Below are 24,623 nucleotides of genomic sequence, written 5' to 3' on the forward strand. Positions count from 1 at the left end.
ATGCACGCGTTATCTTTTTGATGAAGCAGATAAACTGTGTTATGGTTAATGCATGGCTATTAATGAGACCAGGGAATTCTCTGTCACCTTGCATATACTGCGTGAACATTGCATCTACTGTCTATCTTTCAGTTATTTTTCTTTTGTACCGATGGTTCGATTCGTGACTTTGGGACGGTTTTTATGTTTGTTCTGAAATTTCTAGATGCAGATAAACGGAGCACTTCTGCAGATCTTTATGATTGGTTAAGCTTGCCTTAACACTGGTGTCTGACATGATACCACATAAATGCTCTTTGCTATTATGTTCATGAAAGTGCGGCAATTTGCTTTGCTTACCATGCTTATGGTTACTATACTATCTTTTAGACCAAGCCGTAGAGAGTGGTCTCTTGTTTTCTCTAGAATTGTAGGATAGCAGTGTTTTATCACACTAGTAGATGACAATTTTTGTTGACACCTGTGTTTTTTCCACTGACGGTTCATAATGAATAGGTGCCCGTAGAAACAAACATGTGGATCTATTGCTATTACCTGCTAGTAGACATACATGTATACTAGCGGTGGTCTTAAAAACACAATTAGTGTATAGGTCCCGTTTGGTTGACGACCACAGTGTGCCACAACTCAGCATGCTAAGGGCATGTTTGGTTCCAAATAAGTCATATACTTATAAGTTAAAAAGTGAAATAAGTGATTTATTTTGCCAAACACCACCAACTTATAAGTCACCCCTGCTTATAAGTTTTAATTTGGTTCACCCCTGCTTAAAACTTATAAGTCACCCTTTTCCGCGTGGAGCCCACACCTTTAATGAGCTTATAAGTCATCTACAACCAAACAAGCATGACTTATAAGTCACTGGTTTTCAGTCACCTGACTTAATAAGTCACCTAACTTATGGAAACCAAACATGGCCTAAGCTTTGGCGTTCTTGGGCCCTGTTTGATCCCTAAAGTTTTTGCTAGTTTTTCATAATATGGCTTTTGGAAACTAGGTGGGATCCAAAAAGGCCAGTTTTTACTGTCAGGTTTTGCCAGATTTCTTAAAAAACAGCAAGTTGTTCATATCCAGCTTTTATTAGTTTCTTGTGATCTATAGAGCAATAAATAAAGTCAGATTCTTAAAAATTGGGATCCAAACACCCCACCAATTTTTATAAACTAGAGACAAAAACCGGTTTTTAAGAATCCAAAACGAATGCTAAACAAGGCATTTGCCACCGTTTGGTTGCTGACGCAACTCTGACGTGCCGCAGAAAGCTGGTGCTTCTGTTTATTTTGCTGCAAATTCTCGCCAAAAGTTGGCCGCACAAAATCAGCGCCGCAACTTGGCGAACCATAGACGCGCCATAGTTCAGTTGTGGTAGGTTGTGGCATCCAACTAAATAGGGCCTTACAGTGTAAATCGAGTGCTCTTAAGCCAACCATTAGTGTAAATTAAGTCCATTCATGTGGTTTTTTTATACCCACCGCCAATATAGAAATGTTTACAGATGTTCTTACTGAGGTCACTCATTACATATATAACTTTGGTTTCAACATCTACAATTTTAAATAAATGGTCTCTGAAATGGAGGATTCAACTAAACAAATTTGATGTTACTGCTGCGTTTTTTTTCATAATTTGATTAGATTTAAATAGTTTTATTTAGAACAAACCGACAGTAAAAATAGTTAATTTATGTGGGTACTCAGCACTCGTCCTATCGAGCGCCAGCACTCGGCTGCAGCCTTTATCTTACACGGATTGCCATTTGCCAACGTGGTTTCCGTCAGGTCAAGCTCAGGTTTGGTTGGCCAACGTCTCCAACGAACGCGACGACGTGCCGGCGGCAGTCGGCCAGTGGCCAACCCCCAACAGATCGACCCATCACTGCCGGTCGTCGCCGTCGGGATACGGAACGCAGACGCGCATACACGCTGACTGGTGGGCCCAGTTGGCCTATAGTTGTAGCAGTGCAGTGCTACGTGGGGAACTCTCCTGGACCTGGAGTGTTCACAGAAGCAGCCTCAGCGGGACTCTCATCGCCTTGACTTAACTTCGAGCCGGCTGCTGGAGGGCCAACGGTATCTTTTAGTTTATATATATGGTTTTCTTTTCTTTTTATGTTATATCCTACGAAATCAACATGGCTTCATTTGTTTTAACTAAGAAAATATTAAAATTTACAATGAATTACAACCTCCGGCCAAATATTCCAATATTTCAATGTGAAATTCGCATTGGTGTCTTGTGTTCGACCTTGCATATAGTCTAGCTTTGGTTTTTCCAAATCGCCTTGAATGTGCTGGGCTTAGACCACTTTTGAAGTTGTTGCCTTTTTTTCGGATATGTTGCCTGTTAGGTTTATTAGGATGTAGGAGGATGACATAAGACCAATTTCAATGGAGATTTTATATCCCACCTTTCAAGACTCTCGGAGCTCTTCGCCTCTAATCCTATGAGAGAAATGATTGATCTAAAGGAGTCGTCATGTGTTGGAAATAGTGCAAAAAAAATCCTAGCGACCCCATCAGGTAGACAGACGCGCTCACTATCACAAATCACAAGTCACGCGATTTTTCACACGTTCAAACACACGAACTCCGCCCTCGTGCGTATCTCCCTTAACTACTACACCAATAAATCACTTGTGTTCATAAGATATTTGTCCTTGTCAGTTCATCCTCGTCCGATTTTGAAATAAGTATTTGGGACCCTAAGCAAATTCAAATGAAATTATTGTCAACTAAAAAGTTGTATAATTTTTTAGATCTACAACTTTCGTTTTAGTAGTTTCTCCATCCAAGATAGTTTGAAAATTTTGAATTTTAAATGTGAGAAATTCAAACTTAATTTTCTTTGGATATGTGATTTTGAATGAAAAAGTTGTCAACTACAAAGTTATATAACTTTTCAATATCTACAACTTTTGTTTTGGTCGTTTTCCATCCGAGAATGTTTGAAAAAAAATCAAATTTCAATATGACAGGACTTATGAATTTTACTGTTTGGCGCTCATATTTAGAGGTGGCTCAGCCGTCTCTAGAATTGATTTATAGGGTTGTCTTTGAAAATAAAGCTATTTATAGAGGCGGCTGAAGCAGTTGCTCATATAAATGCATTTCTAGAGGTAACTTGTTTCGGGAACCATATTTGGAAGCGGTTTTAGATTGGGCAATCCTTAAGAAAAAGGAGGTGTCTCTACAAATGCTTTTTTAATAGTTCCAGTCTCAAATAAAAGAATTTTAAAGGCACAGTCCCCTTAAAAATCTCTATCTACAATTCTATATATAATATTCAAAGAAAAAAATTTATCTCCCCACTATTTCATCTATGAGCCCTTCCGCACCTCATGTCACTCTTCTTCGTCTGCATCTCACCCTTGCGGGCTACACATTTTCGGCTGATACCCAACATGGGACTACAATTTCAATCCAAAACTAGCACGATCTTAAAAGTTAAATCCAACATGAGACCACATTTGCATTTCAAAACCAGCACGATCTAAATCCAACAAGAGATCATATTTGGAACAGGGCACTTTAACAATATTACTAAGTTCGGTTTCAAAACATATTAGAAGAGATAATAAGATGATATAATTGTTGCTCAAATCTCCAAGTGATAAGTCGTCCAAATAACATGCATGCTAGTTCGTCAACGTTTTATTATTTTACGTGGAGTCGGTACCTACAGTACAAATAAATTAGCAATGTCGTTGTCACGGATTTGGTGTTTTTAAAATATTTTGTTATACTCTCCCTTTCTGCAGATTCTCCGGTACGTACAAAATCTGAGACAGAGCAACATTGGTAGTTATGCAACCCCTCCAAACCCCAACAGTTTTGCATTGGCCCCTCCGACCTTGACGTACTCCTTCAAGTTCAACTGTTCAAGCAAGCCGCCATTGCTATATAAACACTGCCTCACAGAACCCCTCTACTCAAATCACAAACTCCTCTCTCTCTCTCTCTCTCTCTCTCTCTCTCTCTTCGTCTCATTCTCTCTCTAGTCTATACGAGATCATCCCACACATACAGACACTATCTATCTCTCCGACCCACGCACATCGTCAACTATGGTGAGTGACATGCATGCCTATAGTAACAATCATACAGTATGTTACAAACATGCATGTCGATCTGTGACGCTTCCATTTGTTGCCATGTCACCTTTCTCTTCGCGTGACGAACGCAGGTTGTGGAGATGAAGGAGAACGGCGGCGCGGTGGTGGCCGCGGCAGGCGAGAAGCAGCAGCAGGCGCTGCAGCTGATGAGCGTGAAGCGCGGGCACGCGACGCTGGTGCCGCCGGCGGAGGCGACGCCGACGGGCGGGCAGTACTACCTGTCGAACCTGGACCAGAACATCGCGGTGATCGTGCAGACGGTGTACTGCTACAAGCCGGGCGACGGCAAGGGCGACGTGGCGGGCGCGCTCCGCGACGCGCTGGCGCGCGTGCTGGTGCACTATCACCCGCTGGCGGGGCGGCTGGGGATCAGCCCGGAGATGAAGCTGACGGTGGAGCTCACCGGCGAGGGCGCCGTGTTCGTGGAGGCCGACGCCGCCTGCGACCTCGCGGACGTCGGCGACCTCACCAAGCCCGACCCGGCCGCGCTCGGCCAGCTCGTCTACTCCGTCCCCGACGCCAAGCACATCCTCGAGATGCCCCCCATGACTGCGCAGGTAGGTACCTAGTACAGTCCTACTACCCCAGACACGTCATTAACTGCTCCTTCCACGTCTGCGGTTGGGTGTCCGGCCTCCGGCGGCCGAGGTGGCCAGCCCGGGTTTCCATGCCTGTGCCACCAATGAGCCGTGCCGTGCCGTGCCGTTAAAATGGCCAAAGGGATCGGGAGGTGAAGAGCCAGCGGCCTGTTCGCTTGCTCGTAAACGATTGTAAATTTTCAGCCGAAAACAGTGTTTTTTTCTTACACCAAACTAACCAACAGTAAATAATCCACGATACGATACGGCCTCGAACAGGCTGCAGCTGGCTCGTCCGCGCATGGCGGCATGGGAGCAGGTGGACGTGTTGCTTTTACTGCGACCGCGTGAATTCATGGGATAGGGTTGTTGGTCAGTTGGAGGATGTATTCAATGAGATGAGATGCCTCTTTGGTTTTATAGGCCTTGTTTAGATCATCTTCAAATTCTAAGAGTTTTCACTCTCTTTTTGTCACATCAATTTTTAGACGCATGTATGGAGCATTAAATGTGGGTAAAAAAATAACTAATTACCTAGTTTGGTTGTAAATTACGAGATGAATCTTTTGAGCCTAGTTAGTCCATGATCGAACAAAGTTTGTCAAATACAAACGAAACATGCTACAGTGTCCAGATTACAAAAATTTGCAATCTAAACAAGTCATAGCTAAAAAAAAAAAGAAGAGCGAAAACAGGAACTTGTCGGTGTTTTTCTCAAACAATAAATGTGGCCGTTTTTTTAGACAACCGAGCACGGGCAAGTTCATCGATTTGTTTCAATTCCTTGCTTGGACACACCTGTCTATGCATGACGACTCTAGTACTCATTTTAAGTTTGTAACATGATCCAGCAACTGCAACCTTTCCTGGTCATGCAAAAGCTGCAACCTTTCTAAGAATCTGGTTTTTAAAAACTAGGTGACATCCAAATAGACTAGTTTTTGCTTAGTTCTTTATGTTCGTTTTTGTCAGATTCTTAGAAACTAAGGCCCCGTTCGCTGGTCTGAAATTTGGCTGAAACTGACTGAAAACACTGTTATGGCTGAATTGTTGTGAGAGAAAAATACTGTTCCGACTGAAAAAAGAAGCCGAACAAGCCGAATATGGGGTAAGCCGAACAGGGCCTAAGAAGTTGTTCATACCCAGCTTTTACGAGTTTCTTGTGACCATGTGAGCAATAAATGAAGCCAGATTCTTAAAACTGGAGGATCCAAACACCCTCACAATTTTTTTCTCAGAATCAAGATTTTAGAGAGTAGAGGCAAAAAACTGTTTTTAAGAATTTAAAACTCATCAAACAGCCCTATATGTGTTAGCGTCTGTTAAAGGTTTTTTTTGTCAATAAATTGGTTGATCTAAACTCTAAGGCCCTGTTCGGTTTACCTTATAATCCGTACTATTTAGCTTATTTTTTCGATCGAAACAGTATTTTTCTCTCACAACAATTTAGCCAGAACATTATTTTTTAGCCAATTCAGCTAAGTTTCAGCAAGCTGAACAGGGCCGGGATGTTTATACTCGTAGAGTACCACCACAACTCTGATTGCATTTTCCTGTTAGAATGAGACAGCTCAAGCACTTTTGTTGCCTGACTTTGTTTTTTTTTGGTACAGTGTTAAATGACCAACCTTTACCTAATTACCTACAAATCAAGTAATCAACCAAACCACAGTGTTAGGCCCTGTTTGGTTCCAAATAAATCACCTACTTATAAGTTAAAAAGTGAAAAAAGTGACTTATTTTGCCAAACATCACCAACTTATAAGTCACCCCTGCTTATAAGTTTTAAGTTGGTTCACCCCTGCTTAAAACTTATAAGTCACCCTTTTTCATGTGGAGCCCATACCTTTAATGAGCTTATAAGTCATCTACAACCAAACAGGCATGACTTATAAGTCACTGATTTTCAGTAACCTGACTTAATAAGTCACCTGACTTATGGAAACCAAACAGGGCCACGTGATCCAACAACAACACAACACGTGTGCTAGTAGAAAACTGACATGTGAAACAATAGGGAAACAACACGTGGTCCAATAAAAACCTAAAACGTGCAAGAACCAGAGATGGCCACGTTGTGCGATAAGAAGGTGACACGTACCCGAACCATCTCCAATGCAATCGGCTATAGCATGTACACGTGGGCTATAGCATGTACACGTGGAAAACATCTCCAACGGAAGCGCCCGCCAGCGTGACAGCCCCCTACTACGCATGCCACAGATCAAGACACTTCTATGACGATTTTGTCAGATTCGTCATAGATATGCAAGAGTGACGCGAATTCTATGACGAACCGGTTTTCGTCATAAATTCGTCATAAAACTGAAATTATGACGAATTTGGCTGCTTCAGTGACGAAATCTATTCGTCATAGAAGTGGATATTTCTAGTATCCCTGGTTTATGAACATTCCCAGAAAGCAGCACTTATCTAGAATGATTTCAAGGAAAGGCTGGGCACCTCGAACTTTGAAAGCATGCAGTCTGACTTGGACTCACTTTTAGAGCATGGAACTGATCTGAGCTCCATGAAACTTCCTTTCAGTATGAAGGAAATTGATGACATCATGAAGCAATTGCCTACAAACAAGTCCCCAGGCCCAGATGGATTTAACAACTAGTTTATGAAGAAGTGCTGGCCCATAATTAAGCAGGACTTCTATAATCTTTGCTTTTCTTTCCACATTGGTGAGGTCTGCCTCTAGAGTATTAATGGATCTTACATTACCCTAATCCCAAAGGTGGATGTGCCAACAAGAATTAATGACTTCAGACCAATTTCGCTATTGACCTCCTCTGTCAAAATTCTTACTAAACTTGTTTCCAATCTGCTGTAGCCCTTTATCACGAAGTTAGTCCATGTGAATCAATATGGCCTCATCAAGTCCAGGTATATTCAAGATTGTTTGGCTAGGTCTTTTGAATATCTCCATCTTTATCAAAAATCATGAAAGAATTAGTTATTCTGAAGTTAGACTTTGAGAAAGATCTTGACATAATTGAACATTGGGCAATGCTGAACATTATGGAGAAAAAGAGTTCTGGAGCTAAGTGGATTGCTTGGATGAAGCTGAGCTTTAGCCACTGGTACTTCTTTAGTTCTTCTAAATGGCAGTCTAGCCAAGGTGTTCCACTGTGGAAGAGGAGTTAGACAGGGTGACCCCTTATCCCCACTCTTATTTGTATTGGCTGTAGACCTCTTACAGTCTATCATCAACAGGGCAAAAGATCAAGGTTTGCTAAATCTCCCACTAGCATTGCACAACTCTAGTGATTTTCCCATTCTGCAGTATGCAGACAACACTCTCATCTTCATGGAAGGTTGTGGTAGACAGCTCTTTTTCCTAAAAGGCCTTCTAAACTCCTTTACCACTTGCACTGGGCTCAAGGTCAATTTTCAGAAATCAATGATGGTTCCAATTAACCTGTAAAAAGAGAAATTGAACCACTTAGCAGCTACTTTTGGATGTTCAATTGGAAACCTTCCTTTATTTTACTTATTTAGGGCTTCCTTTGGGCCTAACTAAGCCAAAAGTTGAGGAGTTCTTGCCCCTGGTCACTAGGTGTGAAAGAAGACTTGACAGTACATCGTTGTCCCTCTCTAAGGTAGGAAACTTCAGCTTACCAACTCAGTTTTTACTACCCTTCCAACCTTCTTTATGAGTACCTTCACTCTATGTTACTATAAGAGAGCAGATTAATAAATACAGAAAGCACTATCATGTGGAGAGGCGTAGAGGAAAGCAACAGGATTAATGCAAAGGCTGCGTGGCATTTAGTCACAAAGCCAAAGGAAGAGGCTCATTAGGGAGTTCTGGATCTCAAAACTCAGAATGAAGCTCTCTTAAATCAAGAATCTTCACAAGTTTTCAACAGAGCCGACATACCTTGGGTGCACCTCATTTGGGAGAAGTATTACAAAAATGTTAAACTTCTAGACCACATCAAAAAGGGTCTTTCTGGTGGAAAGACATCTTGAAGGTCCTAGATAAATTCAAAGGCATGGCTTCTGTCACAGTCTCAAATGGCTCAACATGTTTCCTTTGGGATGACTGCTGGCATGGGCAACCTCTGAAGTTGACCTTTCCTGAACTTTGTCCTTTCTGCCAAGAAGCCGAATATCTGACTTGTTGTGCCTCTTCTATTACTCCACCCTCTGCCCTTTTTAACCTCCCTTTGTCTGTTGAAGCCTTTGAGCAATGCCAGCAGATTAAAATGTCCCTTCAGGGGCTTTAGACAATAGATGGTAGTGGTGTCTGGTCTTATATCTAAGGAAGCTCCCTTCTTTTCTCCAAGAGAGCATATCGTCACCTTATAGGTACTAGCTGGACTCACCCGATCTTCAGATGGATTTGGACGTCCTCCTGTCAGCACAGATATAAGGTGTTTTCTGGCTGCTTGCTCAAGATAGGCTAAGTACTTGTAACATCCTGCGAAGAGAACTTCTAGTTGCCCTCTTTCAGTGTGTCCTCTGTGTTAGCAACACTGAAGAAACAGTGCGGCACCTTTTTCTAAAATGTGGCTTTGCCAAAGCTTGTTAGATCAGGACTGGGCTATCTGTTGATGACTCTCTTAGCCCCTTTCAAAATTTTGAAAGCTTAAGAAGTCAGCTGAATGTGCCATTCTTCATGGAGATCATTGTCATTATGAGCTGGAGTATTTGGACAGTCAGGAATGATGCCATCTTCCGAGGAATTTCTAAGAACATCTTGCATTGTTTGGAAATCTTCAAGTATGTCTTTGGCCTACTGCTGTGGCACGCAAAGAAAAAATAATTCCCTCAAATTGAAGCATAGCTAGAGCATCTTGTGTAATTGGGCTCATCTTTTTTGTCTCTTGAACCCTCCTTTTTGTTCCTGTTGTCCTGCTGTTCCTTCTGCTATTTGTTTGTTGCTGTCGTATCTGTCTTGGTTACGTTAACAAATTCCAGTAGGGGTCCCAACCCCTCCTGTTCCTCAAAAAAAAAAAAAAAAACTAGAGCACTTAGGTGAATTCTATAAGAATTCAGTACATTAGATCAACTATTAATCTCTATTTTTGGGCTTATAACATAAGGAAACATGCCATTTGAGCCAATTATGCATCAGTGCTGATTGGGTAATGAGGATACGAAAGAGTATAGTTAACTAATTATTTTTTTGTTATGAAGGAAACCTATTAATCTGCATTTGGTTGCTTGAGTTATCTAGCTAACAGGGCTACAGTAGTATGGTGGCAACAACGGTGGCAGACGGTGGCAATCCCACCAAGCTGGTGCTGGTCTTAATTATGGACTAATTGGACGGAGATTACAAATCAGTCTATGGCATGCACTGCATAGCCTAATTTGTTTATGCCTGATAACCAATGGCAGTACCATTGTGCTAGTCACTTAATGAAGCATGGCTTATCATATGCCATTTGCATAACAATGTTGCATGTATTTTGGTTGCTATGATTTTTGTAGTCACTTCTTTTGTTTACCAACATTGCCCAATTTATTATGCCATACATAAGTTTGTTCATGGCACATTTAATTTATTAGGTTCAATCATTGTAATTCCTTTGACAATTCTGTATATTATCCCCGCTATGCAGTTCCAAATAGGTTACTTGATGTGACTACAAAGAGTTATGCTAATTTTTTTCTCTTTCCATTGCTCCAGATATACTCCTCCAGTGCTCCCATAATGTTAGAAAGGTAAAGAACAGGAGGTTCTTGATTCCAAATATGCCTTAAACTTCTAATGTATATGATGTGTCTGCATTAATAATGACAAGCCTTAACCACTCATCTAAGAATTTCTGCATTTGACAACACAGGAGCATGAACCATCATATCAGCCTTTGCACAATTCGCCTCTGCTCTGGATAAAACAAGTCAGAATCAATTGGCATTATTTTGGCAAAGGTGTGGGATAAAATGATAACAGACAGTACAAGTGATAACAAATGCAAGACAAAGAATGCTCATAAAAGACCAGACAGGGTGCTCATAGAAGACCAAATATTTTGTGAAACTGACACGGAGCCGCTGCAGGAGATTATTGGCAACGCCCACATGGATCTTCCACCCAACAGTGGACACAAATTCAGTAACTAAGCTCAGGCGACATGAGTGGACTCCATTTGCGCGCAAACTTGGACGCTCCCCGTGCCGCACCAACCACCAAAGGTGACCGGATTCCCATGCCGCAACACAGGAGGGCCATTCTTCCTGTTCTATAGCTATTCTTCTGTTTCACGAGGGCCTTTGCTTATTGCTATTATTGCAGGGGAATCTGCACTCAAGTTTGAGCATGATTCACCGATGGAAGGTGCACTTTCCTGAATGTCTGAATGGAGGACGAACAACTATGAGAAAATGCACTTTTGAGCACCTGATGGCTTTTTGTAAGCATTAGATTGGCTACTGCACTTGTTACTGTTATAAAGTACCAAGCAACGTCTGGATGCAGAATTTTTTAATGTTGGTTTGCACTAAATGCCATGTATTGATGCTTGAAAAATTCATATAGAACTTATGTCCGAAAGTCTTACAAGAACTAAGTATGAATGTCTTTTCGCAAGGACAATTGGACCATGGAGGTCCCCTTGGAAATTGCTTATGCAGATCTCTACAGCTTGGCTGATAATATTGAGTGTAGTGTGGCTGACTGCTGGATTGATGGTGATTGGTATGTGGATTTCAAGAGATCTTTATCTACTCATGAGTAGAGATGGCTGAACCTGAAAGCAGAGTTATCTGAAGTTTCTTTATCAGACAGATTGGACTCCATTTCTTGGGCCTTAGAGCATCTCCAGCAGTTCCCCTAATACCTTCTCCTATCCCCATAAAACTATCATATTGAAGACAGCTATGCTTTTTTCTTGCCTCCAGCAGTTTCCCAATACCCCATCCTTTTTTTGGTGGCCACCAATATTTCTCTCATCTCCCCTGAAAGAAAGGGGGAGATACAACTCCCCCAATACCATGCAGACCATCCCATCTACCACTTTTTCAGTCATATTTTCTTTTACACTCCTGTGAGACCCACCTTTCATATGGGTATTGCAGAAGATATATTGGGGTACTGTTACAGCAACAAAATCTAGAAAATGATATTGGGCTACCCCAATACTATCTTATTGGGGGAGTTGTATTGGGGGACTGCTGGAGATGATCTTAGACAAGTCTAGAATTTTCTCCACCAAATCATTATATAGATTTATGACTGATAGAAGGGCGGCCAGCAAGGTGGCTGGGCTTATATGGAAATGCAAAGTCCCACTGAAGATTAATTTTTTTCTCTGGCAAGTTTTTAACAATAAGCTTCAAGTGGGTCAAAGTTTGCTTAAGAGAGGTTGGAGAGGTTCTGGAAATTGTTGTGTTTGTTGTTGCCCAGAAACTGTTGATCACATTTTCTTTAGATGTCATCTTGCCAAGCTTATTTGGAGTGTTATCAAGGAAATCTGGCAGTTGGGTAGACTACCTAGCTCCTTATCTGATCTGTGTTGTGAATGGCTACAAGGCAAGGGGCCTTTGCTTGCTCATGTTCATTTTTGCAGGTTTTGGGTGGGCTCTCTAGACTTCTAGGAACAAGATGGCAATCGAGAAAAGCTTCCCTAAGACGCCAACTGATGTTTATAATGCAATTTCATTGATGCGGAAGTGGAGCGCTCTTCTTAAGGAGGAGGACAAGGAATGATATCTTCAAGTGAAGGAGCAGATTCTGGGATGGCTGAAAGCCTTCAGGCCTAGCAGTGTAGTACCTACGGATGTCATTGGCATAAGTGCTAGGAGCTTGTTCTTTCTTTTGAACATTCATGTAGCTGGCAACCCCAGGAGATGGTTGTATCAAACTATGCTTTCTTAAAAGCAGAGGTAAAACTCGTTTTAAAAAAAAGTATGAATGCCTTTAGATGGGAAAGGTACCTGCACGCGAAAGGTCTGGACTCTGGAGTCATTGGATAAAGAAGAGATGACCCGGATGGAGGCTACGTTGCGTTGTGACTTACAGGAGGTGAATCTGTGACTCTATCCCCAACCAAGAGGACGCACTCCAGTTGTGCAAGTCCACGAAGGTCGGCTTGCGTGTCTGTTGACCTCGACTATGTCTGTGGATCGCCATAGCGGTCCACACTAAGGTGATGGGACATTATTTTGTTCTTGTTGGAACGCGCAGAATTGATCTCAGTATTACATAAAAATACGTAATCTTATCGGCTTATAAGTCAACCCTACCAATTATCACTACTCCACAAACTTTACTGGAGGCGGACGTTTTCGGTTTCCCGCGGCGGGCAAAGCCGTCCACCGCGACCTAGAGGCCACGGGCGGCTTTGCCCGCCGCGGTTAAGCCACGATTTACCGTGGCCTCTAGGCCGCGGCGGACGGCTTTGCCCGCTGCGGTTAACCGATTTACCGTGGCGAACGGTGTAACGTGCCCGCCGCGGTAAATATACTTTTACCACGGCGGGCACGTTACACCGCCCGTCGCGGTAAATTATTTTACCGCGGCGGACACCTTTTGTGACCCGCCGCGGTTATGTTCATTAGCCGTGGCGGGCTTTATTATTTGCCTGCCTCGGTAAATTATTTCCTGAATTAAAAAAAATACAGCAGGCATATAAATTCAAATTCAAATCACATCCAGATTTCACAGATTAAACTTAAAAAGTATGCAGGCATTACACATGAGATAATATACATATATATACATTCACTTAGTCGTTCTTATCATCGTTAATTCATTACATTTACATATTAAAGTCGTTATACATGCGCTAAGGAGTAATCCTGCGGACGCATCATCCGTGGGCCATTTCCTCAGCCTCTCAGTACTCCTGGTAAATCGCTAGCGGGCTGTTCTCATTGAAGAACGTGCCCCTTCAAGCACGCATTTGTCTAAGACAAACTTACATATGTCCGCCTTTGTCTGCTTGAAGGAGTGTTGGGTGCTCTGCACGTCTCTCCACCAGTTCAATCCATTCTTGAGCACCCTCCAACTACTGCTATACTGCTTGCACGCCCTCAGGGAACTCACAGGCTGTAGAAGCCACAGGTTTGTGATCCTACCGGTTGTTTGGCATACTGCATGATCGATACACAAGCATTACAACACAGGCATTAGAACGCATATGAACAGAAAGCACAATTAAACCTTTCAAATACTTACCGGAAAGTTGCGTCTGATTTTGATGCGGTTCTTATGCTTAGCCTTAAAATTCTCTGTTCTTTGATCATAGCATTCAGGATCCTTCACGTACTCCTTATAAGCGCTATACGAAATGTACTAGTATTAGGCAGGGCATTAGAACGCATATGAGAAGACAGTTCAGTCACTTACACTCTGAGGCAATCTTCAAATGCCTTGTACCCTTTTAAGTTTGGCACTGTCAACGAATCAAATATGCAGGCCCTGCCATCCTGAGGGTAGATGATAAATGCAACCCAGTGACCCTCGAGGCCTTGGCTGCTGCCATTGAAACAAAATACAGGTTACGACGAGAAATAATAATACTAGCTAGCTACCCACTTATCTCTACAGGCATGTCTTCGACTTACCCAAAGTGGTAGGCAGCTAGGATACACCCATTTCCCCTGATCTTCTTCATTGCTCCTAGTATGTACCTTGAAATGTTCAACTTCTCATTGTCCATCAGTTTCTTCTTGTGCGCCTCTCTCTGTCGCTTGGTCAAGTCTTTCATGGTTGGATGATTGTCATCTAGGTGGTAACCAATGATGATTCTTTGAGCAATATGCATTGGAGATAGATAGATAACATCAAGTTTTAGTTCCTTGGATATATAGGCCATCAACCTGCAAGGACAAGCCATCAGTGGCATATATAAGTAGTCTTGACCGATTCAAAGGCAGGTGATATGTGAAACTCGCAATTCATCACTTACATAGAGAACAAGGTGACTTGGCCGATGTCAAGGTCTTGTTCCCGCAATAGTCTATACATGTTGTGGAAAACCATGGGAGTTCTACATCATTGCTGGGAAAGTGGAAGTACTCTGCCACAACCTTGACTAGAAAACCATGCAGGCCAGCTTTTGCCGCTTCCATGTACTAGAGATGAAACCTCCTTGTCTCCCACCTTTCCTCGTCGATGAGCTGGGCCTTGGTTATCATGAACTTCCCATGCTCGTAATGGCCGGGGCAGTCATCCGATTCAAGAAATAGATGGAAAGGTGATCTCGGCCTAGGATAGAAATGTTAGTACCATATTATGACAAAGAAAAGTTATTAGCAAATTATGCTCGCCGCTACCATACCTTTCGAACTCAAGTGAGTATGTGAGCTGCCCTTGGTCGCCTTTAGTCTTCGCCGGCAGTGGAGGACAGTGGCTTGTGCTCGCAATGGCAGCAGGCGGTGTCTTTGCCCTCGGTTCCTCCGTGCCTCCCAGTCCTTTGCTCGTGCCCTTAGATGGACTGCCGAGAGGTGGAGGTGGACTTGTTGTTGGAGGAGGAGAACGAGGGTGAGGGCTTGTGCCTTGGGGTGAGTTCCTTCCCTTGTCATCCCCGCCATTGCCTTCGTCATCGCCGTTGTCGTGATCTGGATCAACGGGGGGACAAGATCCGGCAACAGATGGTTGTGATGCTGGTGTCGCTGTCGGCGTAGAAGTCGGCGTCGAGAGAATGATCTCTATGTCGTCCTTGTTTCACAGGACTTCGGAACCCATGGCAGCTCCAAAGATCATTACCCCTTCTGTAGTTGGATATTCCATTTCAAATTCTTCGTATTCGGTCGCATACCATGTAAGTATCACGGCAGCATAGTTGGCAGGGATCTGGTCTTGGTTGAAATCTTTGATATCTTCTTTGGGGAGCATGTAACCCTCACCCACGGTCAACTTTTTTGCCCTGCCGAACAGGATCATGAGGTGGACGCGCATGGGTTCCCGGATGTCGTCGACAGGGTGCCTTGGGTGATCCTCGATCATCAACAGTGGCTGCCCTTGTGTCTGCCCTTGTGGAACTTAAGGCACGGCCAGCCAGCCTGGCGAAGCATCTGTGACCTCATCGACACCATATCTGGGTCATTGCTCATGAAGGCTTCTTTTATGGACTGGCTGATCATTTCGGCCACTGCCTTGATCATAGCCCTTCTGAAAGATGCCCTCCTTGTACCTCTGCCTTGACCTGGTATGTGGCAGTGTCGGATTGCCATGACTCCACTGAGTTCCAGCTCATCTTTGACGACATGCCACTGGACGCGGCCACTGGTGCTCGAGGGTTCCCAGCGCCAGGGTCAGCAAGTCCTAGCCCCTACGAACCTCAGAAGCTATCCTTGGATTTAGCAGCCTCGATGAGAGCCCTCTCCACCTCCTCGAACTTGGGCTCATTGAACTTGCTCGTGCCCTCCTTGAGCTTCTTCGGCTTGCGGGCATAGATGAAGTCCCTTAGCCCTCAAGTCTACACCGTCGTACGGATCGGGAAGCCCGGCGGCAGCTCTAGCCCTTTCTTCCTCCCGCCACTGGGGCCTCTTACCAGCAAACCCAGTCATGCCCAAGTGGTGGGGGTGCAGGTTCTTCTTCGCGAGTGCGCTGAACTTGGCGCTCTTTGCCTTTGCTTCTTCTGTTGTTCTTTATTTGCAGAACTCTTCCCAGTGATGTTCCTTTCACCATAGTGTATTTGACACAGGGTGACTTGCCTAGCTTTAGGTAGTACCTGGTCAGCATGGACTTGAAGTTTCTAAAGGCTCTTCCTGCCACGTGCATGACCCACTCCCTGCACTTGTTCAGATCGGCGTCCTCGGGATAATGGAAGCTCCTCGTCACCTCACATTAGATATGTGTCTTATAGTCGACCGGGACATTGTTCCACTCCTCCCAAGTGATCTCCACCTTGTCCTTGACTATACATGCCACCTGGTTGCTGAACTTGGCAAGGACCGTGGGTGGCGACAATGGGTTTCCCTCTGGTCCCACCTCATGGATCACATGGACTTCGCCATGGGTTTCCCTCCGGTGCCTCCCGTGTTCCCCCCTTCTCAGCTTTGTCCTCTAACCCCTAGACTTGCCTGAAGTGGTTGGAGATGGAGCGGGGTGTTCTTTGTCCCTGACTTGTTCCTCCTCGAAATTCAATTCTTGAGGCACCACCGGCATCTGTTCAGGGTTTGGAGACCGCGCACTTTCAACTTTGTCGTCCCTCGGTTGGTAGGTCGGATCATCTTCCTCCTCTATACGATGTTTCTTTGTTGGCCTCGAGGTCACGGACACTTGGCTCTCGAGGCTAGTTGATGATGATGCACTAGGGGTAGGGTCGCACCATTCGCTTATCGGTTCCTCCGCCATTGGAAAGCTACAATGAATACATATTTCAGTTGTATAGACACAGTTATAGAGTAGTAAAGTAGAGTAGTACTAGAGTAGTAAAGTAGAGTAGTACTAGAGTAGTAAAGTAGTAGTAGTTGGCTCAGATTTGCCCCATTGTCATCACATCGCTTTTAAACTGGTTGCTTGTATCTGGTATACAAGCCATCCTAGTTTAGCGGGGGCACTCGATCATCATCGCCGCTGCCTCAGCATAAAAGGGTTCACATCATTGCATATGCCACTGCCTTAGCTTAGAAGTGTGAAAAGAATCATCATTGCAAATACCAAACAAAAACCATTAAGATAGTTTCTATAGTAGAAGGACACTGAGCACTCAGACTGAGCACATAGTGGTAGGGCTAAGTCTTCGACCATCAAACTGAGCACTCACACTGTTGTAGAAGGAAGCAAGGGAATGCAAAATCGCATCATAGGCATCATAACCTATTAGAGGCATCATAGGCAGTGGCATTGCTAAGCATTGAAGTCTGGCATCACAGGCAGCAATAGAAATCCAAAAATTGACACTGCCAAAAATAGCATTGAAGTCTAGCATCACAACTAGGCAGCAATAGAAATCCAAAAATAGGATTAGATACAAGCCCACTTGATCTCATCACCAAAAATAGGATAAAATAGCATCACATCACAGTATAGTATTATAGAGAGATAGGGGTAGTAGTAGGGACAGGGGAGGGGGACTGGGGAGGAGCTGCGTGAGTTGATATGCATGAAACTGGAACTATCTCATCGTCGCTGCCTCAGCACAAGAAGAACCACATCATTGCATGCCACTGCCTCAGCACATGTTTTTATAAGTTTAACAAAAAATCATCATCGCAAATGCCACACAGATAAGACAGTGTCAAAAAATAGATCCCAAATCCATCCCAATTTATCAAAATCCATCCCAATTCATCCAGGCATTATGCTCAGTCAAAAAAAAGCATCACATGTAGCTGCAAGTTGAAAAAATCATCACAGGCAGCCTATAGGCAGTGGCATTGCTCAGATTACTATTGAAGTTAGGCATCACATATGCCATTCATCTCAAGTAGGCAGCAATAGTAGACAACCATTTGCTCAGTTCAAATTAGGAAATAGAAGGCATCACATGCACTGCTCAGTTCAAATTAGGAAAAAGAGTAGGCACTGCTCAGTTCAAATTAGGAAATAGAAGGCATCACAGGCAACATGCACAATAGGAGCAGTAGCTGAACATTGGCAGTGGCATCATTGGCAGTGGCATCTGCTCAGTTCTCAATTAATTGCATCACAGGCAGTAGTTCGAATTCATCACAGGTAGTTCCAATTCATCATAGTTCCATGTGTAGAAATAGGCATTGCTTAGAAATAGACACAGAAGGGAGAAATCACATACAGTTTCAAACCTCGGAGATGGAGCCGGGGAAGAAAGGAGCGAGCACGGTGCTAGGGTTCCGGCGCGCGGATGGAGGCGGCGGCCCTTGGCATCGGTGTGGTCGACCAAGGTCAGCGGGGGCGATGGCAGCGGCCCCCGGTGTCGGTGGCCGGAGCTATGTCTCTGGGCTCCGAGGACGGGGGCGGGGCACAGGCACGGGGGAGGAGGATGGGGGTGGGGGTCACCGCGGAGGAGCTCGATGGCGGGGATGGCGGCGGCCCTCGATGTCGGCGGCCGGAGCTATGGCTCCGGGCTCCGAGCATGGGGGCGGGGCATGGGCATGGGGGAGGAGGACGGGGGCAGGGGTCACCGCGGAGGAGCTCGGTGGCGGGGATGGTGGCGACGGCGCTAAGTTTCGGTAGCCCTTCGGGGTCGAATTCAAGGGCGCGAAAGACTTAGAAAATTTGGGCGAGCAACGGCACATATATAGCCATGGATTAACCGCGGCGGGCAATATAAGCCGCCCGCCGCGGTAAATGTTTACTGCAGCGGGCACCTTAGACTGCCCGCCGTGATTAATCGATTAACCGCGGCGGGCGCTGTTACGTGCCCACCATGGTTAATATTTTATAGTATTCTATAGTAGTAGTAGGTTGAGTAGTACTAGTAGAGTAGTATTGTATAGTAGTAGTAGATTCAGTAGTACTAGTAGAGTAGTATGGTTCCATGATATTAATAATAAGTTACAAAACTTGTCTTCAATAGATCGAGCTATATTATTACATATATGTCTCCGGGATACATATATCATTTTGGTGCAGGTGCTTTCACCGTCCTCTTCTCACCGTCGGGGCGGGCCCACGGCATCATCCTGGACTTGTTGAATCGGTCCTCGACGGCCTTGATCTTCTTTGGATGATCGGTAAAAAGCTCGAGCTCTGCGTATTTGTTGTATTGTTTGGGACTCTGCACCCCATCAGCTCCCACAATCCGCTGCTTTCCGGACACAACCACATGCCTTTTTGGGTCCTCTACATATATATAGTAGGCCACTTGCGCGACATTGGTTGCTAGTACCCATGGGTCATCTTTGTAGCCGATACTTTTGAGGTCCACGGTGGTTAGCCCATAACTGTCCACTGCAACCGCATTTGGTTTGACCCACTGGCAACAGAAGACGGTTATGCGTAGGTTTTGGCCGTAGTCAAGTTCCCATATTTCTTCGACTTGCCCATAGTATTGCCTCCTCTAGCCCATGGACTCTTCTTTGCCCTCGTATCGAACACCGCAGTTCTGTGCCGAGCTCTTCTTGTTCTTGTCTTTCGTGTGGAACCTATAGCCCTGGATGTCATACCCTTGCCACATGGTGATTTGGCTGGATGGGCCTAACACAAGCCTCTTAACAGTCTCCATATCTTCATCAGGGCATCCTTCAAGGGGTATGTGTTGCTCTTTGAGCCACTCTATGAAATTGCTCTTGTGATGGTTCTAGACCCATGCCTCCGTGCGCTGTCCATCATTAGCGGCGCGGATCTCTTCTAGGTGCTTTTCAATGTATTTCTCCATGCTCACTAACTGATGAAGGATGCTGTAATGAGCTTCTTGCACTGTTCGGTTTGCCACATCGGTGCGTACTTTTCGGCCTGTGCACCCCATCCCTGAGGTTTTGCCTTCGTAGTGATGGATAGGCAGCCTAATCACCCTCCCATCTCTTATGTACCTCATACACCAGTTCACGGCCTCCTCCATTGTGTATGCCTCGATCATAGAGCCCTCTGGGTAAGCGTGGTTATGGACGTATCTATTGAGGGTGGACATGAACTGCTCGTACGTCCACATCTGGTGTAGGTACACAGGGCCCAGTTGATGGATCTGATCGGCCATATGCATCATTAGGTGTGGCATAATATCAAAGTAAGATGGTGGAAAGCACATCTCGAGCTGGCAAAGGGTCTCTGCGATGAACTCCTTTAGGGCAGGTAGCTTAGCCTTATCAATGACCTTCCAGGTGATGCGGTTAAAGAAGTATGACATCCATGTGATGACCATCTTCACATACTCTGGATGGATAGCCCTAATCACAATTGGTAGGAACACCGTCAGCATGACGTGGCAGTCGTGTGAGTTGTAGCCGGTCATTATGAGGTCTTTCATGGAGACCAGGCTCGTGATGTTGGAAGAGAAACCAGTTGGCACCTTGATACCCCTAAGAACTTAAGAAAAGTCATCCTCTCATCTTGCGTTAGGTTCCAGTCCGCACCCGGGATATCGACTTTACCATTCTGAGGCGGTCCTAGGTGAAGGTCCGGCCTGATGCCCAGATTAACAAGATCCGTCCGTGACTTGATACCATCCTTTGTCTTGCCCTTGATGTCTAGCAGGACACCGATCGTGCTTTTGAAGACATTTTTCTCTAGGTGCATGCAGTCGATGGCATGGGGTGTATTCAGTGTTTTCCAATATGACAGGTACTTGAAGAAAATTGACTTCTTCTTGAAAGGAACGGCGGCGGGGACTTCCTCTGTCTGGTCCCGCTTTCACTTCCTTGTCTACTTGGTCCCCTCTTTAGGCGGCTTCTTCTTCTTTCCAAACTCCACCTGATCCATGTCCTTGACCATCTCATACACCTTTGTCCCCCAACTAGTCTGCGTTGGTTGATCACGCTGCAGCTCGTCTAGATTGTCAAAGTATTTGTTCATAATACTTCTTCTATACCTGTGATTTTTGGCGAGGAACCGTCTGTGCCTCATGTACACCATCTTATTGGATCCCTTAAGGTAAGTGTAGCAGGTCCCGTCGATGCAAATTACGCAGCTAGTCTTCCCTTTGATCTGCCCCGATAGTGAGAAGAGACCGGGGTAATCGGTGATGGTGACAAAGATGATTGCTTTTAGTGTGAACTTCTCCTTGCGGGATGCATCCACCATCTGGATCCCAACATCAAATAGTATCTTCATTTCCTCCATGAACGGCTCTAGGAACACATCTATATCGTTGCTGGGCTGCTTCGGTCTAGAGATAAGCATGGTCAGCATAAGGTACCTACGCTTCTGACATAGATGGGGAGGTAGGTTGTACATGGTGAGCACGACGGGCCAAGTGCTGTGCGAGCTGCTAAGCTCATCGAACGGGTTCATCTCGTTGGTACTCAGCGCGAACCTAACATGCCTGGGCTCCTTGCCAAACTCAGGGTAGGCCTCATCAAAATCCTTCCACTGCTTGCCATCGGATGGGTGCCGTAGCTTGCCATCGTCTTTCAGGCAGTCAGCTGATGCATGCTAGGACATGAGCTTGGCATCGTCCGAGTTCCCGAATATTGCACGCAGGCGATCGATCACGGGTAGGTACCACACCGACAGTGCTGGAATTTTCCTGTGCATGTAACCCTCTTCTTCATCGTCCTGCTGAGCCGAGATCTGTTTGGCTGCACTGCTCTTCTTTGCCCCCTTCTTGTTCTTCTTCCGACCACCCCACAAGCCTCCCTCGTCTTCTGCATCCACGCGACAACCAGCATTTTTCTTGTACCGACTAAAGCCATAGTGCGGACAGCTCATCAAATTCTTATACTCATTGCCCCGATATAGGATGTAGTGGTTAGGGCATGCATCAAACTTTCTAAGCTTCATCACCACTGGCCGGATCAGCTTCTTGGCCCGATAAGTATTGGCGGGCACCTTGTTAGCCGTTGGGTACGTGGTGGCAAGGTAGCTTAACAACTCATTAAAGCTAGTGTCAGACCAACCATGACTAGCCTTCAACATCAACATATGGAGGTTAAAACGGAGCACCGTGCACTCCTTCGGACAATTGCCGCCGTCCTTATAGAGAGGATCAACTGTCGCCTACTTCAACTCTCTGAAATTCTCCAACCACTTTGGGCAACCCAACACAACGTCGTCTTCATCGAAGTGTTTGACTAGATCTTCAACAAGCTGCACATCCTCGGGTTGGCTCACAGTATCCTGACCATCCCCACCGTCGCCGGCTTCGTCGGCCATGTCTTGCATTAGACCATCCACCATGATGTAATCACGACAACTATTGTCACTGTCGGCTGGCGCAGCTGCTGCTGAAGATGATGAGGAGCCGGGTGCTCCTAAAGGATCTTTATTCACCGGTGGTGCTGTCGTCGTCGGCGTCGAAGAGCTCACTCTAGATGCACCGCCACTCGCACTAACTCTTTCGCCATGAAATGTCTAGACTGTGTAGCCCTCGACGAAACCATACATGATCAAATGAGTTTGCACCTCGCTGTCTCGGTGGGCTTTCAGGTTCTTGCAACGAGAACATGGACATATGGTTGTCATCCGCTTTAGTCTCTCACGATGAGCTTTACCAGTAGCAATAAACTTCCTTAATTCAAAGAGGTACCGCGGATCATTCACTCTATCGATCCGGTACATCCATTCCGACCTATCCATGATACCTGCGAACATTATCTGTCACAATCAACAAATAAAGAAGAATTAGGAGAAATTGATGATTTTTACGTCCAAAATCATGAAAAAGAGAGGAAATGATGATGTGAAAGATGAAGCATGCATCTATGATGAATCTAAAGTTAAAGAAATACATGACATCATTTTTTCCATTAAAATTGATCTAGATCTAGATCTAGATCTAGAGAGAACTCTAGGTGATGGAAATAGAGAGAGAGGATGGAAGGAGAGAGGGAGAGCCTTTATGAACCTCTTATGATGTCCTCCTCCCTCAAATCCAAGCCCTTCAACTCAAATCAAAAGTTTCCTCAAATTTTAGGGCAAAGCCTCCCCCCCTGAGTTTGAGAGAGGAAGACCCGTGGAGAAGATGAAGGGGCGGTGCTGTGTATTTGTACAGGCTTTACCGCGGCGGGCAAGATAAAGGCGTCCGCCTCGATAAATCAACTCTTTACCATGGCGAACAATTTAAAGAGCCCACCACGGTAAATCGTATTAACCGCGGCGGGCGATTCATACCGTCCGCCGCGGTAAATAACGATTTCCTACGGCGGGCAAGTAAGGTGGCCCGCCGCGGTAAACCCTTTTCCCGCAGCGGGCGCCTCGGTGGCCGGCCTCGCTGGCCGGCCACCGGTTAACCGTGGTGGGCAAAAGAGGTACCCGTCATGGAGCCCATTTTGACCACGCTGCACAAATTGATTCCTGTAGTAGTGTATAACCAACATGAACATTGATGTACTCTTATTTTTTTAAGGCCGTTTTGTGTATATTTGTCCATCGTTTATACCGTGTAGTCCTTAACAACTGTTTCACCATGATGAATCCATACTGTGTAGTTCTTAATAAATCCTCGCATAATCAAATATGATATGATGATAGTCACATCTTTCCATGCAAGGTGGTTTTTGCAATCGCTACATGGATAAATAATTTCAGTATTGAATCACAAAAACAAATTAAGTATTATTATGCGTCCACATTGCATGCTTCTCTGCGGCTTCAAGAAATTTATCCACTTCAATATAGAAACCTAGCTCCCACCTTTTTGTACCATCCATCCAAGAGTTCTCGTAGTCCATCTTTTAGAACAACAATCAAAGAAAAAAGTTAAAGGACAAATTATTCAGATATATATACAGGAATGTTTATTTCTCCACTTTGTTGATTACAATAAACAATTTTGATTATAACAACAATTAATATTTTACCCACTATCCTTCATGCAAACTTAATCCCTTTTGTCAAACAAAAATTAATAAGAATGTAATTAGTAAAAAAACCAAACCCTAGTTCTAGATTTAGATGTAGATCAAATATCTATAAAACTAACTAATATTTCACTAAAATCAAGGAAGGACTAAATAAGGGTACCATTTGCTTCATAAATGGCTCAAGCACCATAGAAGAGAGAGAAAAATAAAACTCTAATTAAGCACCAACCCACCACTAAAACTTCAAAAAAAATGTTTGGAATAGTATTTTGTTACCTTCTACAACCTCTCCACCAAATGAATTGAAATCAAAATCTTCCACCCTTAAAAGAGCAATTTTTAGGAGATGCCCGAGGCCTCCCTTCCTTTTCTTCTCAGGTAAGAGGGACTTACCCGAGGAGGAAGAAGGGGACTGCAATCCTTACTTTAGGGGCGACTGGTGAGTAAGTTGCCCCTACAAATCGATCCATTTCTACCAGCCGCCTCTACTAATGGATTTCTAGGGCAGTTGGTTTAGTGGGTCCTGAGCATACCACTGTAGGGGTGGCTGAGTGAGCTGCCCCCTACTAAAAAAGGGAGCTGTTGCTATAAATCATTCCTATAGTAGTGGAAGAAACTCATGATACTTCAACATACTCCTG

General features: G+C 44.6%; 1 protein-coding gene across 1 annotated transcript; it reads left to right on the forward strand.

Annotated features, from left to right (window-relative positions):
• Nucleotides 1-3,953: 3,953 nt before the first annotated feature.
• On the forward strand, nucleotides 3,954-4,769 carry LOC136533828 (omega-hydroxypalmitate O-feruloyl transferase-like). Its single transcript, XM_066526344.1, has 2 exons — nucleotides 3,954-4,066; nucleotides 4,183-4,769. Exons 1-2 carry the CDS (start codon nucleotides 4,064-4,066, stop codon nucleotides 4,678-4,680), a joined length of 501 nt encoding a protein of 166 aa, XP_066382441.1. The 5' UTR covers nucleotides 3,954-4,063; the 3' UTR covers nucleotides 4,681-4,769.
• Nucleotides 4,770-24,623: the final 19,854 nt, after the last annotated feature.

Source organism: Miscanthus floridulus, unplaced genomic scaffold (assembly GCF_019320115.1).
Source record: "Miscanthus floridulus cultivar M001 unplaced genomic scaffold, ASM1932011v1 os_1245_1_2, whole genome shotgun sequence".
Classification (NCBI taxonomy): Eukaryota; Viridiplantae; Streptophyta; class Magnoliopsida; order Poales; family Poaceae; genus Miscanthus; species Miscanthus floridulus.